Source organism: Neolamprologus multifasciatus, chromosome 20 (assembly GCF_963576455.1).
Source record: "Neolamprologus multifasciatus chromosome 20, fNeoMul1.2, whole genome shotgun sequence".
Taxonomy (NCBI): Eukaryota; Metazoa; Chordata; class Actinopteri; order Cichliformes; family Cichlidae; genus Neolamprologus; species Neolamprologus multifasciatus.
In genome coordinates, this window is record NC_140458.1 from 35714122 (window position 1) to 35734983 (window position 20862).

Genomic DNA, 20862 nt, shown 5'->3' on the forward strand with positions numbered 1-20862 from the left:
GGCAAAGAAACTTGTCGAGCCAGTTCAGGTGTGAGCTGCCACTGACCTGTCAGCTTTAACAGCCCACCAGAGTCTGCCAGGAACCAGGATTGGCTTAAAACCTTGAATCTCTGTCCCTCAGCCATACTGCAGTTGTCAGTCAGCCAGCGGGATTATTGCACTGATTTTCATACGGTTTCGGTCGCTGTGATTTGGATTCTGAGTCATCAGCCAGTCACTTTGATTGGACACAGACGGTGTTATTTGAGGCTACAATTAATTAGCTGTGCTGTTGAGTTAGAGACTAAGGTTTGCGTTAGGAAATGTAAAATGTGGCTGTTGTAATTGTCGGTAATTGTTAGTCCTGAAAAAAAGTCTAAACGGGCATTAAAATAATGTAATTAGGTACACCTTCATTGCTTTGTGGATTTGCTTGCTTCCTTTATTTATGTGCTTTTTGCTCTGCCACTGTGGCAGTCAAACAGAAGCTATTTTGGTTAGCTCCACCAGGACGTTTCAAGAGAATTTTGAAATTTGAAACTTTCTGGCTGTAGCGTGCAAATTAATTTGGCAGTGAAGGCACCGTTTCAGCAGCATTTCAAAGACTCGCAGACGATTCAGTGTGACGGTGAACAGAGTGTTGATGCTATGAAATGGAGATTAAGATGAAACACTGGCTGCTTCCCTTTATGAGCCTGATACATCCCAGAATTCTTGCTATCAGGAGCCTTCATTGTTCATGTTCTTCAAATCTCTCTCCTTCCTTAGTAATAGTAGAACCTTTTCTGCTCAAGTCAGACACTCAGATCCTGAAAAGGTACCTTCATGAATTTGACCCTCTTCTAAGTTTTTTTTCCACTATCCCTGCTACCATTAATCAGGTGGTTTTTCCAGCTGATTAAAATAATATAGACTTGTGTAATATATGTAATATAGACTTCCTCTTTGCACTCCTTGTGGCAAGTTGCTCGTAATGAGGAATGTAGGAAATTAGTGGATCTATACTTAATGTATAATCTGCACAAGTCACTATGTCTTCTATTTAGTTATTTTAACCTAGTGTAGGGCTGTGTGATATGACCACAATCTCATATCCCGATATAAGACATCTATCGTCCTGATAACGATATAAATCACAAAAATGTAACATTTCCTGTAAATTCTGTGAATCTCAGCTCGACTTGCGTGACGTGTTTCCAGCTGCGTCATGTAGCTGGAGTCGAGTGTTTTAACCGATGCATGAAACGATACATTTTTAGACATAAGTTGTAACGGCGCCGTTTTCTTTGTGAGTGTTTATTACACGGCGTGCTGCGGGGAAAAGCCTGTTCTAACGTTTGAGTCTAAGGTTTATTTTTTAGCACCTGGCGTCTTTTTTACTTCTCATCCGTAAATAATCTGCTCTTTCACGTGATTCAGTTTATTTTGAAAAGTCTCAACAGGATCTTGAGCTTTATTGTGAAAGGTTTATGTGGGACATAAAGAAGCGGACACGCAATGCTGTTGTTGCTAACGACAACTCATAAAAACAGGCGCTTGTCCGTCCGTAGTGTGGTTATATTAAATATAAGAGAAAGAGAGAACTTTAAGAAATTAATAATAACTACAGTGACATCAGAACATGAAAAATGTTGCCGTAAACAGTTTATTTTGCGACACCACGAAACAAACGATAGCATAAAATGAAACGATAGACGTTTTTATATCGTCGTCCGATAAATATCGTTATATGAACAGCCCTAACCTAGTGTTTGCTTTCTGTGTCCACTTGCAACAAATAGCATTTCACCCTCCCACAAATTTTCGCCTAAGTATTACCTTTCTGTGATTTTTCTGCTCACCCATCATCCTATTTCTATACTTGTTAACTTCAGCCTTAAATATCTTGCTGCCATCTCTTTATTTCTCTCTGGCTATTTCCCTTAATCTGATCTGCCCTTTTGTCCAAAGCCACCTTGTGGAAGCATGTCTGGCCTTTCCCTTCCCCTCACCGGCAATAACCAGTATTGTTAACACTTTCAAAGGGAATGCCCTCAAATGCTCTGTGGCTACCATCAAGGCTTCCAGCAGGTTCTTCTTTCAAGATGCTATGGCAGAAGCCACACCTATAATCTATCCGGCAATTTTGTTTTGTTTTTCCATTTTGTTGAAGCAAAGAAATCTGAACTGCAATCACAGATCTTTGTGAGTCTTATGACCGACTACCCTTTGATGGATAGGAGTCAGAAGGAGAGCACTTCAGTGTTTCCCACCTGCTTTGGCACTAGACACCATGATTTTGTTTTTCAACAGATCATTGCCCATTTGAAGAAGTATCCATCTGCAGCCTGGGAGAAAGTGCAGTGACAATCAGATCAGCCATTAATGCTCCTACTGGGAAATGTCACGCTGGAGTCTTGGTCACAGGCCCAGTGTATTCTGTCTCTGTGTACCTAACAACCAGGTACTTGAAAAGAAAAAGAAGAACTGTGCAGTGTTTTATGATACCTGGTACAACTCACATCTTATTTGGCAGACCCACCAGTGACTGTAACACTCAACAGCCCAAAGTCAAGAGTGCTGCAGCCCCCTTAAAAACAAAAATATCCCACTGTGTCCACGCAACCTCTAACCTGCCACCCAGTCATATCCAAAGTGTTAACGGGTGAACCACCTGCCACTGGAGACAAACGTCAATATCAGAGCTGTAAATTTAGAGTAATGAGTAGTAACACAAACTAACCACCTCCTATTCAACATATACATATGTAACTTAACATACCTGTGAGTAATTTTAAAATTCAGTTTCTATTATTATTATTGTGGCCCACACGCAGAATGGTGATCCATCAGGGGGTCCCTGCCCACATTTTGATGTTGCTGGTGACATGAGGTGTAACTAAAGGGCTTTGTTTGATGTGGATGTATGCCTTAAAATGTTTCGCCACAGTCAGGTAGAGTTATGTGAGCACCTTGTTGTGTTGCAAACATGTAGGTCCTGCAGGAATGTCCCCAAGTATGTATCAGTATTCCTGGTCTTTAGAAGGAGCTCAGAACTGACTGACCTTCTTGGAATTATCTTCCGAGACCCCGCAAATTTAAAAATCCTACGTTGCTTTGTTCTCAAGTTATCGCATTCAAAAGATTTTCGGAAAACTTGACCTCTGACCTTGGTTGAGGTCACTGAGATTTGAACTTGCCCAAGATTTTTAGTAGATACACTTACGGTATCAACGTGAAGCTCCTACATATCCTGCTTCTCAAGTTTTTGCCTTCACAAACTTCACCTGGTTAGCAAGGTGTTGACAACATCCGTCATCCTTTTATGGCTGAGGGGTAAAAGCTGCAAGCGCAATGTTTCTGTTAGCTATAAGCCACTGGATGCAGATGTGAGGGACTATTTTGCAAGAACTGGAAGATTCTGCTATTCATGGCCATCATCCAACCTCTTGTTGGGGTTCAGTAGCTGGGCCAGTGTTCAGGTCAAAGAATCGGTGCACTGCATTGTATCTACAGTTTATACACAATAAAATAACTCGTCTTAAGTCTTGTTCTCTGAAATCACATCATCACATTTTGGCTAATTTATCGACTTTACACCCTCGACTACAAAGAAATTCACCATTTTTGGTATGAAACAAGTGTTGCCCTCTGTTTTCAAGTGTCCTGCAGTTTTTCAGATGATTGCTTAAATCCAAAAGCTGCTGCTTCAGTGTGATGCTGTCTTCATTCCTCTCCTCCTACCGTGATCTCTCTTTCCCTCACTATGCTTCTCATGTGTGGTTGCTGTACAGGAGTAGCTAAAGCATGCATCTAAGCAGGTTGGCATAACATTAGAGAGGGCATGCTATTTGATATGGCGGTAATCTTCTGTTAAAACCCCCAAGAGTGAAACACAGCCGCCTGCAGCTTTGCACAGATTTCAAAAATGGCTTTTTTTCCTCCTTTTTCTCTGTACAGATATACACCCTAACTTAGATCAGCTCTGCATGTGTGTGTGTGACATGTATGGGTGTGGAATTACTGAGACTTAATGTCACTGTCCCCAGTTAAGGCGCTGGTTAAGCTAAGCATCCTAATATAGGTTTACAGCAGAATGATGTGATTTTGTGAAGTGCAGATACTGAGTGCAGTGGTGTGTTCGTCAGCACTTAATGTGTGGTCGCTCAAGTTTGAAGTTGGCAAACTATTACTTCAAACTATTACTTGGTACCTAGTCCTCCATCGTATATTGTAACTGTTTCTGTCTGTGTAATTTTACCCTTGCTCTTCCTGGCAACAGAGACCCTCCTTCATATATCTATATATATATATATCTTTTTATCTATATATACAATACCCAGAGTAATTTTGACTTGTGCACTTATATATGTATTTTAATAGGCTTTTAACTGCAAGCATACAGTACTGTTTAGTCAAGTCTTAAGTCACCCTTCATCTTTATAGTTTGAAGCCAGACTTTCTTGCAATTTAAAGTGGTCTTGAGAAGTTGTTCTGCAGGCTTTTTAAAGGTCTTTCAATTTCAGTATAATTATTGTACCAAACCATTTTCATTCTTCAGCCGAATCTTTGAAAAAAGCTGTAAATAATACATGAAAAAACACATGAACCCTATTATGGTAAAATCTGGTGTATCTTAACATGATGTGATGTGTGTCCTTAAAAAATTGAGTAAACTTAGAAAGTGGAGGATTACTGAAGTGGCAGGCCTAAACAAACTATCCCCATCAGATGAACAGTATCTGACAGTCATGTCCTTAAGAAATAGGAAAAAATGCTGCATAAAGCTGACACAGGACCTAAGAGATGCATCTGGCCCTTCGATTGATCTATTTACTGATTCCTAAAGCCTCATCAGATATAGTCTTAATGCAAGGATGGCTGTTAAGGAATCATTGACAGGGAAGGGAAACGAGAAGAAACAGGCGGAAGAACTGAAACGGCCTTGAAATGAGTGGCAAAGGTCTTATGATGAATCCAACTTTCACGTTCCTGGTTCAAATGATCATCACTATGTTCATGAGGAGGTCAGGAGAGAGTATCTGCAGCCATCTCTAAAACACAGTCATGGTTTGGGGCTGCATTTTAGCCAGTGATGATCTTATCTACATGACCAAGATATAGAAAGTCACACTGGAGCACTGTCAGCTGTGGACTGGCCTCCTCAGAGCCCCAATCTCAACATTAGTGAAGCAGTGTGGGATCATCATGAGGAGAACAGAACGAAAGGCAGCAAACATCTAAAGAGAAGCTTTTAATGTCCTTCAAGAAGCCTGGAAAACTGACCCGAAGACACTGACCTAAAAAAGACGTCTTGTCTAAGAGGTTGATAGGTTCATCGAGCACAAACTTACTGCTGGAACGCCAAGACAATTCTTCTACAACAGCAAAAGCATCAGACACCAGGCTGAACTCTTTGTGTTAGTCGTGCACGAGGGAGAGAACCGTGACGAGCGCCGTTCCTGCGGCTCGAACCTCAGTCGCTCTCAGTTAGCCCGTCGTAGCACTGCTCTTTGTTGTGGTCACATGAATATGCATCGGTTCATTAACATATGACGTCTCACATAGGCATACATGTGGACAAAGAGTACCGTCTGTGTATTTGTGTCTCATGACCTTAGGATGAGTGTGTATGCCAGAGTGCACACAGAGTCTTTGCAGACTGCTAAGGGTCACACATCACTACACAATCGATTATACACCTCTAAGAATATATGGTTAAATATTTCTAACATGACAATCCAACAATATAAACCAGAGATTTCAGGCTGTGTTGAAGAGTAAAGGTGTTCAAATGAAATGTTGACTTTAAAGCTTATTAGTATTGTTCTGTTTTTGCCTTTATATCATATATCCATGTATATTTGCACATTTCAATCAATCACTGGACCTAATTCCCATTTCTTAGCAAAATATAAAACAATGTAAGATTGCTTAAGACTTTGTGTGTTTGTACTGTACATATAAAATATACATTCTTCTTGTTAATGCTTTCAATACTCATAATGTATCATTGGAAGACTTTAAAGCCTTTACAACCTAAAAGATTGTGGGATTATCGTACTTTCCTTACCCTGCTAAGGTTGCAGCAAAACAGTGTTAAGTATCATATATGAGTTCATGTTGCATGTTACGCACATCCCTGAATCTGCTGACAGCATTTAGTGGAATGAATCACTGTAGACTCATGATTGTGTGGCCTAATGTCAGAAACACAGGAACATTGCATGATTGTGTGTTTTTCCTGTCAGAAATACAAGGAGTTTGAGCGCGCAGTTCGGGTGGAAGAGATCGATGGTCTGCGGCTGGTCAAGAGGCTGGCAGAGAGCATGGAGGAGATGTTTCACAAGAAAGCTCAGGCGATGAAGGTAAGTTTCATCCATCACACACAAACAACTTGAATAAACCCCAAATTATCTCAACAAATAACAATGATGTCAAAACTGCAAAGAGAGACTTTTTAGCTCCATATGTTCAAGTCTTTGTGATATGATATGTGAAGGAGTGACGATCCAAGAATAGGTGACAGGAAGAGGCAGACAGACTTCAGCCCCCTGAAACACTGAGTGCAAGTATAACCAGCCTTGCTCCTTCACACGTCCTCTGACTTTAACCTCCATCTGATCTATATGTATATGATATATATGCATTTCTTTCTTTAACTTGACACACATGAAGATCTTTTTGTGTTGATGTTTCTTGTGCAAAATCATGCTTTTATATCATTCGTAGCTTTGAATGTTTTATTTGACACTGTGAGCATCTATTTTTAAGTAAACACGTCCGTATATTGTTGGTGCATTAATCCAACATCGTTCTCATGTCTGTGGATGTTGGATGTTGTGTGTCAGTGCTGTAAGGCGCACTGCACAATGTGGCAGCGTGTCCACAGTGCGCTGCCTCTTTGGCTTCAGGTGACTGATCCTATCAGGACAACATGGTGCTTTAACAGAAATTGGATTTTTTCTGAGAATCTGGTCAGAGGGTACACGCCGAAAGGAAGTGAGTGAGTGAGAGGCGTGCAGATAGAATTAAGCCGTTTCCACGTCTTACGGTTTCCTGCTCAGGTTGCATAATGGTTGTTTTGCAGTGTTATAATCACCCTTAAAATGTTCAGATTTCCATATGTGGACATAGAAAAGATTATGTATTTCCAACTGCTGTGCGTCATCTGGCATTTAAAAATATCACTCCTACTCATATACAGCATTTGCTGGCATGAAGGCTTCTAATTGAATATTTCTGCTGTCATTAAATCCTGTCATGAAAAATGAAGGAATGAATCAGTTTTCTAATAATAATGAACATTGTTTTGTATTTCAACCAAATGCCATGTGCTCCACATGAAGATTAAGCTTACATAATTGTATTTTATGACGAACGCACACAGAGGTTTGTTGCCTTTTTACAAACGGCTTCGAAACTGAGAGATTAGATGTCTGTGTGCTTCCCTGGGATTCTGTAAAATCCACGGAGACACGAGGTTCAGCTAGTTAACAGCTTCTTGAAAGTCCCTGTCAGGATGCTGGATGCCTGACAATTGTACATCTCGGTAGGCTTTGTGTGTTTGTGTCTGTATGAAGTAAAAGTTGTGGGGATCGATGTGAAGATCACGGGGTGCCCGGTACGTTTTTAGACAGGGAAAAAGTTGTTGAGAGGAAGAGATAAAAATGTGAGAGAATCATTTGAAAGAAGCATTTGCGTTTGGGAAAATAAGGTTTACATTTCACGATTTCACTTCACCTCCTTTTGGTCTTGGCCTCGTGATGAGTTGTTTGTTTCAGCCGTATAAAGGACGCATCGATGAGTCCTTTTCTTCTTTCCCATCTTGCTCCATTTTCTCTTTATTACCAGAGCTCTCATCCGTCTGGCCTGGCGTGCACTCCCACAGCTGTCCTTAAGCCATCCCTCTCTCCTTTGTCTGTCTCTCCCTTCTCTGCTCCGCCTCTTCCCATGTCTCTGCTTTTTACTAAAGTATATGTGGCGCTTCAGCGATTCAATTTCCGTGCAGGTGCTCTGCCCTGTCCGTCAACATGGTTTTATCTCCTCGTCTCCACGTCGATTTCCCCTCTTTATCGCTCGCCGCCACCTGCTGAGAGACAACAGCGTCTGTTGCTGTGAAAGCGTGCACCTGTGAAAGCATGTGTATGACCATTGATTTCATTTGTCTTTAAATGCGCCTTAGAGAGATCTTTTTCCGGTATTTTAGTTCCTAATTTTCAAAATATATTTTTTTATTTAGGTACTGAAATATTATTTTAAATGTAACCTAAATGACTCAACATTTTCAAAGCCGGCATCGTGGCGAGTGAAAGTAGGAATATTCACTTGAATGTGAATATTTCTGTCATTACTGCGATCTTTCTTCTATGGCAGGTGAAACCTTTCATACAGTAATGTATGTAGACCTGTGTGTCCTTGAATTGCTGTTTTATTGGTGTCTGTTTTCTTTCTCCTCTCATATTTGCACTGATTTAACAAAACTTGGTGGGAGCAGTTTGTTCTTGTAGTTGCTTTGGCAGATTTAATTGCACTATTATACAGGAAACAAAAAGGGCAATCAAACAGTTCGATGTAGACTTTAAAGGACATTATGTACTGCATGTCTGCGTGTCTAGCTTTTGTATGTGCTGTAAATCCACAGACACTTGCGTGGTTTGCATATTAGCCCGCCATTGTTATTTTTAATTGCTGTTACCTTCATCAGTTCCTGTGGAAGTTGGATATTATCATCGTCTCGCAGACTCGTATTTCTGTCGCTCCAGAAAAAAACAATAAAACAAAAAATGCTTGTCTTCAGACTGAAAATGGTGGCAACAGCAGACGGTTAAAGAAACAGTGAACACGTTGTTATCAAAGTTGAAAGGCGTGGAGCTATTGTAATGCCCCCTTTGAAGTCAAGCATGGCTGTGTTTCATGTGACAAATGCACTTCAAAGCAGAGTGGATGCCTTGCTGCTAGGGCTGTTTCTCCTGTAATGGCATTCGGTCTCTGCTCTGTACCTGCTGATATCATTTACCTGTGGCAACTCTGCCTCTGAAGTCCTCAGCCTGATTAGTGCAGAGTACAGAAGGTTTGCAACATTGTAGGGTAAAAATAAAAAGCAAACATGGGATTGTAAGTGAAATTTCTCAGCCAGTAAAACCTCCTATGATATCTAATTTTCTTATTGCTGAAATGTACTTTGAATGTTAATGTTGAAGTTGGCATTTCTCATCCTCTGCGGGAAATAACTTGATTTAAAATGTTTTTCCCAACAGGTGAGACTTAATACTCACATTTTTTAAAAGAAATGTAATCGATTATTTAAATAAATAATGACAATGATATATGTTATATTCTAAGATAAGTAAAATCATTTGATCATCACCTAACACTTAATAACCAATTAATGTATATTTTATATTAACTGTATGGAAAATTGGTCTTAACTGATGCTAACACTTAAACACTTTCACTTGGGGTTCACACAGATGAACCTTTCATCATATGTCTGCCTAATTATTTGCTTAACAAATTATAATTTCCTCTTAATGGCAAAGAATATCTATCATCATTAGGGCTGCCACGATTAGTCGACTATCAAAATCGTCGACGAGTGATGTCATAGTGGACGCATCGTTTGAAGCTTTGTAAGATCCCAAAAGACGCAGGAATAAGTAGTAGGATTTAAGAGTGTAATAACGGACTGAAACAGAAGATGGCAGCACTGCATGTACAAGGATGGCAGCTGCCGTTAAACCCCGAAGAAGAAGAAACTGTCCGCATTCTCCTGTGGCCGCATTTGTAGGTCGATTACGTTACAGCGACACGACGAAGCCTGTCCAAATCCGAAGACTCCGACAAATGCAGTCGACAAATGCGTCCTTAATTTCCCCAGATTTGAAGGATGGGTCAGGTGTGTCCTTCGTGGCCCAACCTATCCCAGAATTCATAGCGCGGCCCAGCTCAGTGTAGACTAGTCACGATTACGTCGACTATCAAAATCGTCGACGACTGATTTAAACGTCGACGCGTCGTTTGAAGCTTTGTAAGATCACAAAAGACGCAGGAATAAGTAGTAGGATTTAAGAGTGTAATAACGGACTGAAACAGAAGATGGCAGCACTGCATGTACAAGGATGCCAGCTGCCGTTAAACCCCGAAGAAGAAGAAGAAGCTCTGTCCCAGAATTCATAGCGCAGCCCAGCTCAGTTTCCAACAATGGCGGCAGCTAGTTAGTTTTAATATTACTCTTATTATTCTTTCTGGGTCACAAAATAAACGTTTAACATATTTTTAGGCGAGATTGTAGCTGTGTAAACCTCAAATATCTGCTCAGTTTATCAAGACACCACATATTTTCAAAAGCGCTCCGACGTTTTCGGAGACGTCTGTTACCCACTAGCTCGATAGCTAGCCGGGGGCTAGGCTAACTAGAGCCCGTGAGAACACCGGACTCCCGGCTAATCGTTTTCAAACCCACCGCCGTCTTTCGCTACTCAGGTTAAACATGATATATAAGTCACTTAGATAACTTAAAAATTCTATTGTTTGGCTTTTTTTTAGTATTTTATTTGTTCCTGAGTAAATCGGTTTGGCTGGATTAAAGTTATAGTTTTTACACAGCTGAATAAAAGTCAAGCAGACAGCTGATTATCAGAAGTGTGAGATGCTCGAGAATTTACTCCGGTGTCCTGTTATATTTTAGATAGCAAGGAGTTTATTAAACTTCACCGAAACAATCTGCAAATTTCATTAAAATTTAATAAATATAAGAGCAGATGCTGCTGGTGCAATAAGCTGTAGGTTTCATGGATGATGATCTGATTAGTCAACTAATCGCAAAAATAATCGTTTGTGGCAGCCCTAATCATCATATGTACTCAAAGTGCAGCTGTAGATTTTGATGATGCACCAAGTTTGGGTTTGTTTTTTTTTTTGATTGATTTATTTATAAAATCCAAAATTTGCCCTTACATACTCATTTTCGTGTATTGTTGTAAACGTGTTGAAAAGTGTGCTGATGACCTGGTCTAAGCAATAGAATATTTAAAATTACTGACAAAACTAAAACTAAATAAGTTTAAATATTTAAGTGATGATCAGCTGAATGCTACGTCACATATGATTGTAAAATTACACCAAATGTTGATTGCCGTTAGAAGAAAAAGTCTAAATATGACATGTGTCAAAAACAAATTCTTGTTAGCATCAAACTCCTAATGAGCATGCTGCTGAAGCCTTCTTCCTGTTTCCTTCTTATTGGAGGATCTGTACGTTGCAATAGAAAATGCCCTGAGGTGACTGTTGTTGTGAATTGGTACTTTATAAATAATACTCAGTTTAATTGACCTGAGTTAAAAACAGCTGAAACTTTTTTGTTTTTACTGTTTTTTAATTATATATGTAGCTTAAATGATCACTACAGTTAACTGCACTTTTGCCATTGTTACGTTGTTTCATTCACTACTGATCTTCAGTCTAAGATTATTTTCAATCATGCGTTTCTGTTGAGAGTGATCACTGTTAATGGCGAGGCATGGCAGGCCAGTGCATGTCCTTCTCCTCCCTGTCACCAAAAAAATCATTAATGGATTTCATGTCTTGAACAGTGAAATGAGCGTGCATACAGTGAGCATGGCTAAGGTGAGTGCAAAAGAAGAAAAGAATGAGTCCAAAGTTTAGCCTAAGCAAGAAACTGAAACAGGAAACAAGGACCAGGGTGAGGTGGTGCAGGGATCGGGTAACAGGGCTGCACTTTAGATTCCCTTTCAGTCAGCAGAACTGCTGAGTATTGATTATTGGGACTTGATGTTTCAAAGCACGCCGTGTCCCTTCATCTCTGTCATCCCCTCTATTTTCCACTTTTCCTTTTATTTTGTTTCCCTTCTGTCTCTCCATCATGCTCCAGTCGCTTGACTTATAAAAACGGAGAAGAAGTGTCACAGGGCACTTTTTCCATTTTGTTGATTCTGCAATTCTTCCCTGGCTGGTTTGACAAAATTGCTGTCCCTAGTGCTATTGACGGGTTGTCCCACGCCAAGCTTTCTCACCTGAGCTCAGGACTATGGCAGAAACAAGACACGTAGGACTCGCAGGCCAAGGCTTAGCTAGCATTTCCTCTTATATCCAAGACAGAGCTATGTGTGCACGTTTTTAACTGCACTAGCTTAGCGTACTTTATTTGTATATATCACATGGACATATTTATAATTTTATCTATTCATGCCATTATATTAGAGAAGGGCTGATAAATAGATATAATTTTAGGTAAATTATAGGTTCTGATCCTGATATTTAACATTTTTACTGGGTAGCTGCTCTGCTGCTCTATGGACAGATCTCTGCAATAACGTCTAACTTCCAAAGATGGTTACAGGACAAATGGGAAGTTAAGTTGTTCTCCGAAGTACAAATGTGTGTTGAAGCAACAGCACACAGGACCTTAGGGAATGCTTTTTATGTGAGTCTATTTAGAGCTGTAGTTGATGTGGTCTCGTTCTTTGTTACCTCTGGAGAACATTCAGATTCAGGCCACTGCCCTCCCTTTTTGGTGGAGGGAACATCCCGAGGCAAGGCTTAATGTACTGCTTAAAAAAGTCAGAGACTTCCGTTACCAGTCAATAATGTATGTGACCACCCCATCCATCCTTCCTCCGCTTCTCTGACGGTGGCTCTTAGCATAGCTCAGCTATATGACAGCCTAACTTTCACAGCTTTAGTGTTGCATTCATAATGGATAGGCATTTGCTAAGGTCAGCGGCTTCATCCGTCAGGAAACCCAGAATACAGCGAGCATGGCGCAGGAACAACAATAAGCCAATCACGCTGACAGTTAAATGAGGGGGATCGTTTCTGAACTTTTGAAAGTGTAAACAAACTGAATCCTTTGTTAGGCAAATCATAATCACACGATGTCAGATAATGAAAGGGGGTAGATGAGTCAAAAATGTCAGGAAAGAAGAGGGGGCGGACGGAGGTGGGGGGATGGAAAGGGATGAAATCGGAACAGGATTTTTGTTTAATTCAGTGGGAAGACATCACTTATTTACGTTAGAGATCTGGGACCATTAGACAAGCAAGGTTTCGCTCAAGCTTAAAGACACTCGATCTAAATAGATCCTAATTAAAATGTAACATCAAAGCAAACTGTCAAATTACATTTAATAAAGCAGATTTCTTTCTTGCCATCGTTTTTGGAGGAATTTTATTTTTTCCTCTAGCAGGTTAGCGCTGTGCACGTAGCTTTTTACTCTGGCGACAGTGAAATGTGCTCGTATAAGGGCGTGTGTTTTCAAAGAGGCAAAAGGGCTGTTGCTGTGTCAGTTTAATTATTACTGTCATCTCATACCAAGCAAAGCCTCGACAGAACGGTTTGAAAAGAAAAGTCATTTCCTCTCTTTTTAAACGGCATCATACATTTTGGCAGGACCACCTATTGACAAAAAGACACGGCAGGCTCATTTGAATCTTTGCGAGACACACACGAACGCATGCAATCAGACAGCATGCTACCTTGTGTACGCCCACAGCAACGCAACACGCACACAAAGATAAACACGCCACCTGGAGTGTTCATCCTGGTGATATGGGGGAATTGAAATTCACAGGAGTAAGGAGTATCTACTTATCTCTAATGTGTTTTTCCAATTGAGAGACTCCCTGCTACTATGCAAGTTATTTTTCCCCCAGAGCTTTTAGTCCCATCTTATTGCTTGGTAAGTTAAACTGCATTAATAATATGTCAGAACTGATTACCAGAGGTAGAAAATAAGTGTTTAAATGTTCGGTAGAGTGCAGTAGAGCGGAAATTACAACAAGCCGTATATTCCTTTATGTATTCCCTGAGAAAATGTAAAGATTTGTAACACTTAATCCAATTATTTTTGTCTGAACCAGATTAATAGGCTCAATTCTGATTGGAGGGAAGTTCAGGTTACCTTATAACTCTATACATGGACACACACGCATGCAGTTCATGGACACATATAGTACATGCATACCTGCACATGTTTAAGGACTGACATTTGCAAAAGAAGCAGAATAGGTCAAGGAGCTAATACTTGAAGGTGTCAGCTGAGAAAACGATTAACACTCACATGCACGCACAAAAACAGACCATTACCCACTCACAAATGCTGACAAGTATGTTTGTATCGACAATGGCTTTTGCAAGCAGCAGCTGACATTTTGTTGGGAGTGTGAGGCTAAGTGATCAGACCTTTAGAGGATGCTATTCTATCATTCCTCTTTCATCCTCCCTTTATTTCCCCGTCCTTATCTCTGTTTGTTCCTCGAGCTCTCAGCAAATGTACCTGCCTGAGGTTTTTTTGTGTTGCTTCACACACACACACACACACACACACACACACACACACACACACACACACACACACACATAGAAAGAAGACATCCAGGTCCTTTCTGCCTTGCTTCTCTCTCTCAGCCTCTCAGAGATCATAAAGAAGGTTGAACATAATCTATAGCCAACATGAATGAAGCATAGAATGATATGCAACAGTATGCAATGGTCAGGTGTGTTGCTATGGTGAAGAAAATGATTGGTTGGACTCTAGATTACAGCGTTCACTTCCAAAAACGGTCTGCCTGCACACACGAGCAGCAGCGCAGCGCACTAGCACACGGCCTGGCTGGAATAAGCTGGCTGATTGCAGTAGTTTTACTGGTGAAGCCATTTGAATGGAAATGTGGAAGTCTATTACTAAAACTCACAGACGTCAGGACCAGCTGTGAGAGAGAGGAATTACTTGTGATAAGAACTTACAATGTGCATCAGTAGAAAGACGTACGAGGAAGCATTGCTGTGTGCGTCTGTGTGTTTGTGCGTCTGTGTGTTTGTGTGTTGAATAGAGATTCCTGAGAGTCGGTCCTGCTGCTCTCGGCCCGAAAAGCCAGTTTCTAGTCCTGCTTCTTTATACTGAGAGAATTATTCTAAAAGCTCCTCACAATATTTATTTTAATCAACAAAAACACCCAAAAACAAGGTTACTCCAAATTGTGCTCATTTTTAAAAAATGCGCACATGCATGAGAATCTTTGTCTTTCTTAAACTGTTCCTCCAGTACGTTGTACAATCAGCAGATCTGCTACACCTGTTTAAAAAGCTACTATATGCTATCAATTGGTACTTTTTTAGTTTCTTAAGAATTTTCCTTGGTAAGGGATCAAGGCTGTGAGGCTTGGCGCAGGTATGTCTTAAATCAGCGGTCCCCAACCCCGGGCCTCGGACCGGTACCGGTCCGTGAGTCGTTTGGTACCGGGCCGCGAGAGTTGAGGCTCAGGTGTGAAATGTATAGTTTTCAGGGTTTTTATCGGTTTTCAGTGTTATTTTGTTATCGTTTTGATCGTTAACTCTGTTTTCCTGGGTCTTTTCACGTGTGTTATGAATAAATCGTATTTTTTTTCGGTACCGGTACTAGTTTTATTTTGTTGTATTTATCCGCGACACCTTAAAGGCCGGTCCATGAAAATATTGTCGGGCATAAACCGGTCCGTGGCACAAAAAAGGTTGGAGACCGCTGTCTTAAATCATCATTACTAACAGCAGAGTCCCTTAAAGTTTTGTCTTCAGCTCTCAGCCATCGTTAGACTCCTTAGTGAGAATAACTGTTAAGACCTCTCAACAGTTCATTTTTAACACAGATGACTGGAGCTATCTAAACGTGGACACATTAAAAGAGTTCACTGGCACTACTGGACCGAAGCCCCTGGTGTAAGAGTTGGACAGGTCAGCACTTTAATTATACATGATTACATTATATTAGTTTCACCCGAGTGATTCAAGTGAGTGAGTATAATGTCACTTGGAGTTCTTGCCATACATTTATCATGCTAATGATCTGATAACCAGCAGTTACATAAATGTTTGTTATTCTGTCTGTTAAACTGTAACAAAAGCAAAGATAAACATGAGCAACCTTTGAGTAAAATCATGAATTTGGGCTCTGCAGGGCAAACACCTTGGACTTTGAACTGCTTTAAGGCTAATTCTCAAAAAATATAATCATCAACTCACATTTTGTGGACCCAGCTGAAGACAATTCAGAGACAGTTTTATGGATCCATTCAGGCACCTGAAGGGGAGAAACAGCAGCTGACTAAGGTTTTCTTATGGTTTAAACATTATATCTATAAACTATCTGTTAAGTGAATTTAATGCAAGACTTGGTTAAGTTTAGTTTAGTTAATAATGTTTGGTGTTGTGAAAGACATCAAAATAACACAACACGCCTACTTCACTTAACAATGTGTGGGGTTAAAATATTTGCTTGGCCTTTGGTCAAAGGGGAGAGTCCGTTTTTCAGTTCACATTTCCACACACAACATCCCATAATGAGAAAGAGAAAAAATGCTTAAAATCTTCAAAATGTATTTTTTTAAAGACATGTGCATTAGTATTTACAGCCTTTGCTCAGTAATTATTTGAAGCACCTTTGGCAGCAGTTACAGCCTCAGGTCTATAAGGCTGTAAGCTGGGCACGCCTGTCTTTGTGCAGCTTCTCCCATTTTTCTTTGTAAATTGGCTCTTGCTCCATCAAGTTGCAGCATTACTGGCAGATCTCTCCAGAGATGTTTAATTGGGTTAAGTCTGGGGATTATCTAGGCCCAGAGTGGTCCTGAAGCCACTCCATCTTTATCATGACTGCGTGCTTAGAGTCATTGAACCTTTGCCTAGTCGGACTTCCAGAGTGCATGATGCTGCCACCACCATGCTTCACTGTGGGGACAGCATTGACCAGCACTGACCAGGGAATTTTGTTTTTCATATCCTGAGAGTCCTTCAGGTGATGTTTACTGGAGTGGCTCCTACTGACTACTCTACAATACAGGCAAACTTGGTGGAGTAATGCAGCCATAGTTTTCCTTCTGGAAGGTTCTCCTTCCTCCACGAGCAATGCTGGAGCTCTGTCAGAGTGGCCTTTAGGGTATTGGTCACTTTTTTGATTAAGGCCTTTCTACCCTGATCACTCGGATTGGCCGAGAGTCCTGGTGGTTCCAAACTTCTTGGATTGACTACAAGAAAGCCTGAGACACATGCATCCTGGAAGCCTGGAACTGTACAGGATCATCAGGTTCATCAGGAATTTGATGGGGATATGGCAAACAGCACTACAGGCCAACTTCAAGCCAACAGCACAAGTCACCATCAAGTGCGGGATTTACCAAAGAGATGCTCTGTCCCCACTGCTGTTCTACATAGGCCTGAACCCTCTCAGTGAGAAGACAAGACTCACTGACAAGATACAGATACCGACTAAGGAATGGACCAATTGTCAGCCACCTCCTCCACATGCCAGGAGCGAACGAGACTTCACTGATCCACACTGCTAAGTGTCAACAGAAATGACATCGGGATGTCATTCAGGCTGGAGAAGTGTAGTCGGATGGTAACAAAGAGAGGGAAGGTAGTCAGAACTGAGGGGGTCGAGCTACCAGAAGGCAACGTTGCAGACATCGAGGACCGCTACAAGTGCCTGGGAATCCCACAGGCAAATGGGAACCATGACAAGGCTGCTAGGAAAGCTGCAACCACCAAATTCTGCAGAGAACAAGGCAACTCCTGAGAAGTCAGCTGAATGGGAAGAACAAGAGCCAGGCAATCAACACCTACGCCTTGCTGGCAATCAGATACCCACTGCTATAATAAGCTGGTCAAAGGAGGAGACAGAAGACAAAGAAAGCTCCTGACCATCCATGGAGAGTTTTACCCCAAATCCACCATCTTGAGACGGTATGATCAGAAAGAGGGAAGCCAAGGACTGTGAGTGTCAGAACCAGCGTCCACGATGAGAAAATAAACTGTCTTAAGTTAAATGTTTTGACTTTGTAAGCTCTGAGCACAAATGGACAAATTGGATAATGCAAAGATGACAATTTTATGCATTTAACAATTTTATGCTACCACAAAAACACAAGTTTGAAAAAAACCTGAAAGAATTAACATTTCTGTAGTGACTCTACTAGGGATGCACCGATACTAGGGATGCCGATACCAGTATCGGCCCCCGATACTGGTATCGGGGCCGATACTGTAAAATGTGTGTGTACTCATACTCGTAAAAGTTAACCGATACCAACTTATTTCATTAATCAGAGGGTGGCTTGTCATTTCTGTTGTAGTTTTTTAGATTGGCCACTAGGGGGCCAATTATTATTTTATTTATTATTTATTTGATAATTTTTTATATTTTATTATTTATTTAATAATAATTATTTTGTTTGTTTGTTTACAATATGGACACTCTGCAATAATTTAAAAGTTTAATTTATTCGCAAACCTAATTTGTATTTATTTTATTCCAAACAGAAGTGTTTATTTATTATTCTGAAAGCTCGAGACAGTGCCAATAGTTCAGTGATATTTTGTTAAATTACAATGTGGAGACTCTGCAATAATTTAACAGAAGTGCTTATTTTTCACTTGAAATTTTTTTGTGGTCATTTTTATTAAGATTTTATTTTTTATCGGCAGGGAATATAATAAAACCTGTCTTCCAATTCATTGTATTTGTGTGTGTGTGTTTGTGTCTGTGTGTGGTAGAAGTATCGGTTTTTGTACTCTGTATCGGCAAGTACTCAGATCCAAGTATCGGTATCGTATCGGTTTGAAAAAATTGGTATCGTTGCATCCCTAGACTCTACATTCAGTAGTGCTGAAACTGTTAATTAGATAGAAGGGGGCCTCTTGCTTTTTCTCTTTTATATAATAAACTCCATGTCTTAAAACTGTTAATTTTCCATGATTGTTTTTCATTTGCAAACAGTAGCATCAGCTTCTGAAGGATGATTATTCTCATTAGATAGGGTGAACGAAGGCACAGACATACCCTCACGCACATAGAGGCACGCACAGCAGACGGTAACAGCAAGAGGGTGATAATGGAGTGTATGTGTGTGTGTTCGTGTGTGTCATCACATGTTGTTGTTGTTGTTGAGTTTATGAGCGAAAAAGTGCATGTGTAAAACAGCGTGAACTGATGAAGGAGTTTGTTGTCATAGTGTCCAAAGAACCTCAGGCGGTCGTTACTTCTACGCTGAACCATTAAGGAAAATAGGCTCTTTTCACGAGATCGCCAAATGTCTGTGTGTGTGTGTTTGTGCGTTTCCTCAGGGGTTTAGTGTAGCCTAAGTGCTAAGGGTGCTTTTAAAGCTGGTCGTAAAGCTTTTTTCTGTATGAAGGTTTCTCCGCCTATTATTTTGACCCACTAATCAATTCACTTCTTTACTCAAGCTGTTCTATTTCTCTTATCTTCTCTACTCCTGCAGAGGCTGGTGGAGGCAGCAGAGGAAGCTCACCTTCAACACGAAGAGGATCCAGACCTACAGGTGTGTATCTCACAGTTCAACCAGCTAAATAATTCTGTCATTAATGATGAAAGTAATAAAGAAAAAGTATCAATTTGCATCATGTTTTATAAATAAGTGTTTACATTTGTTGTTTAGGTTTGTAATTTTTGTCTGCTGTTATTATAGAGAAATAATACTTTTGGTACTAATATTAATAACAGTAGCAAACCTTATTTCTACTCACAGCTTTGTGAATTGTGTAGTTAATGTCATGTAAAGAACAAAATATGATTTTTGCAGAGTTACAATTTATTTACATATTTCTTAATATTAAAATCTATGCATTGTTTTAATACAACTTACAGCTTTTATCCCAACTCTAATCCACATTATTATTCAACATCTTATTTACCATCTTTTGAAGGGGGTCCTGAGTCTTCTGGGTCCTCCAGTACCAGAGATGGGCAGTAACGTGTTACTTGTAATGTGTTGCTGTAATCCGATTACTTTTTTCGAGTAACGAGTAAAGTAAGGGATTACTATTGCAAAAACGGTAATTAGATTACCGTTACTTTCCCGTAGGAACGCTGCGTTACTGCGTTACTAAAACCGTGATTTTTTTGCGAGAATGTCTCATGACAGTGACGTAAGCGAGTGCGACGTTCGTGACGACAGCTGTGTGCAGATCAACAATGGATCATATATCGAGTGCAGAGAGAGTATGAGCGTGCAGCGTTTAAAGCGTGGAAGTACTGACCTTACTTTGAGTTTGATTCCATAAAAAGTGACAAAAACATTAGTGTCCGTTGTGCGTGGGAAGAAAACTTCTTTTTACAGCGAAAAAAACCCTAAACTTCCAAACAAGCACCGAGTAGCTACGACGTAATGGGAAACTCACAGAGAAACTGGCGGATTCTTCCACTGACCGCTGCACACCTGCACCAGGGTAACCCTCCGCCTACCCCACTCCTGCTTTACAGGTGAAAATAGAGCAACAGGACCGCTAGTCTTTGACTTTATTTATTTTCTGCTGTGTTTTACTTGCATCTATTTGAAAGACTGAGTGTAAACACACAAAATATTTTATTTTATGTGCTGGAATGTGCAGAAAATAGGTTTAAATGTTAAACTAATTTCTTCCAGTCAGAGAATGTTGCAGATAATTAAATTTTTGCTTGATGCATAAAGTTAAAAGATTAAAACTAATAAAACAAGTTTTAAAAAGAGACTTTTCCATTTGATTACATTTTGTATGATGATTATGCAGAAAAAGTAGAATTGGGCTGAAAGATCTATCACTTTATCACCTATTCAGGTTGTAAATCGTGTTTTTAAAAAGTAACTAAGTGATTAATTACTTTTGAAAATAAGTAATCAGTAAAGTAACTGGATTACTTTTTTGGGGAAGTAATCAGTAATTAGTTACTGATTACTTTTTTCAAGTAATTTGACCAACACTGTCCAGTACATACCCAGATCACTTCACCTAAAAGGCATCCTGGTCAGATGCCCAAACCACTTCAACTGGCTCCTTTTAAAGTTAAGGAGCAGCAGTTTTACTCGGAGCCCCTCCTAAATGACCAAAGCACACATACCCTTCAGGGGATCCCCATT

The 20862-nt window shown here is 40.2% G+C and overlaps 1 protein-coding gene across 2 annotated transcripts in view; it reads left to right on the forward strand.

Annotated features, from left to right (window-relative positions):
- cacna2d3a (calcium channel, voltage-dependent, alpha 2/delta subunit 3a) overlaps positions 1 to 20862 on the forward strand; it is a 119593-nt gene that overhangs the window by 21410 nt on the left and 77321 nt on the right. For both annotated transcript variants that reach the window (XM_085146167.1, XM_085146168.1), the window contains exons 3-4: positions 6210 to 6326; positions 19228 to 19287. In XM_085146167.1, the coding sequence (XP_085002293.1) occupies positions 6210 to 6326; positions 19228 to 19287 (177 nt within the window). The remainder of the gene's footprint in view (positions 1 to 6209; positions 6327 to 19227; positions 19288 to 20862) is intronic.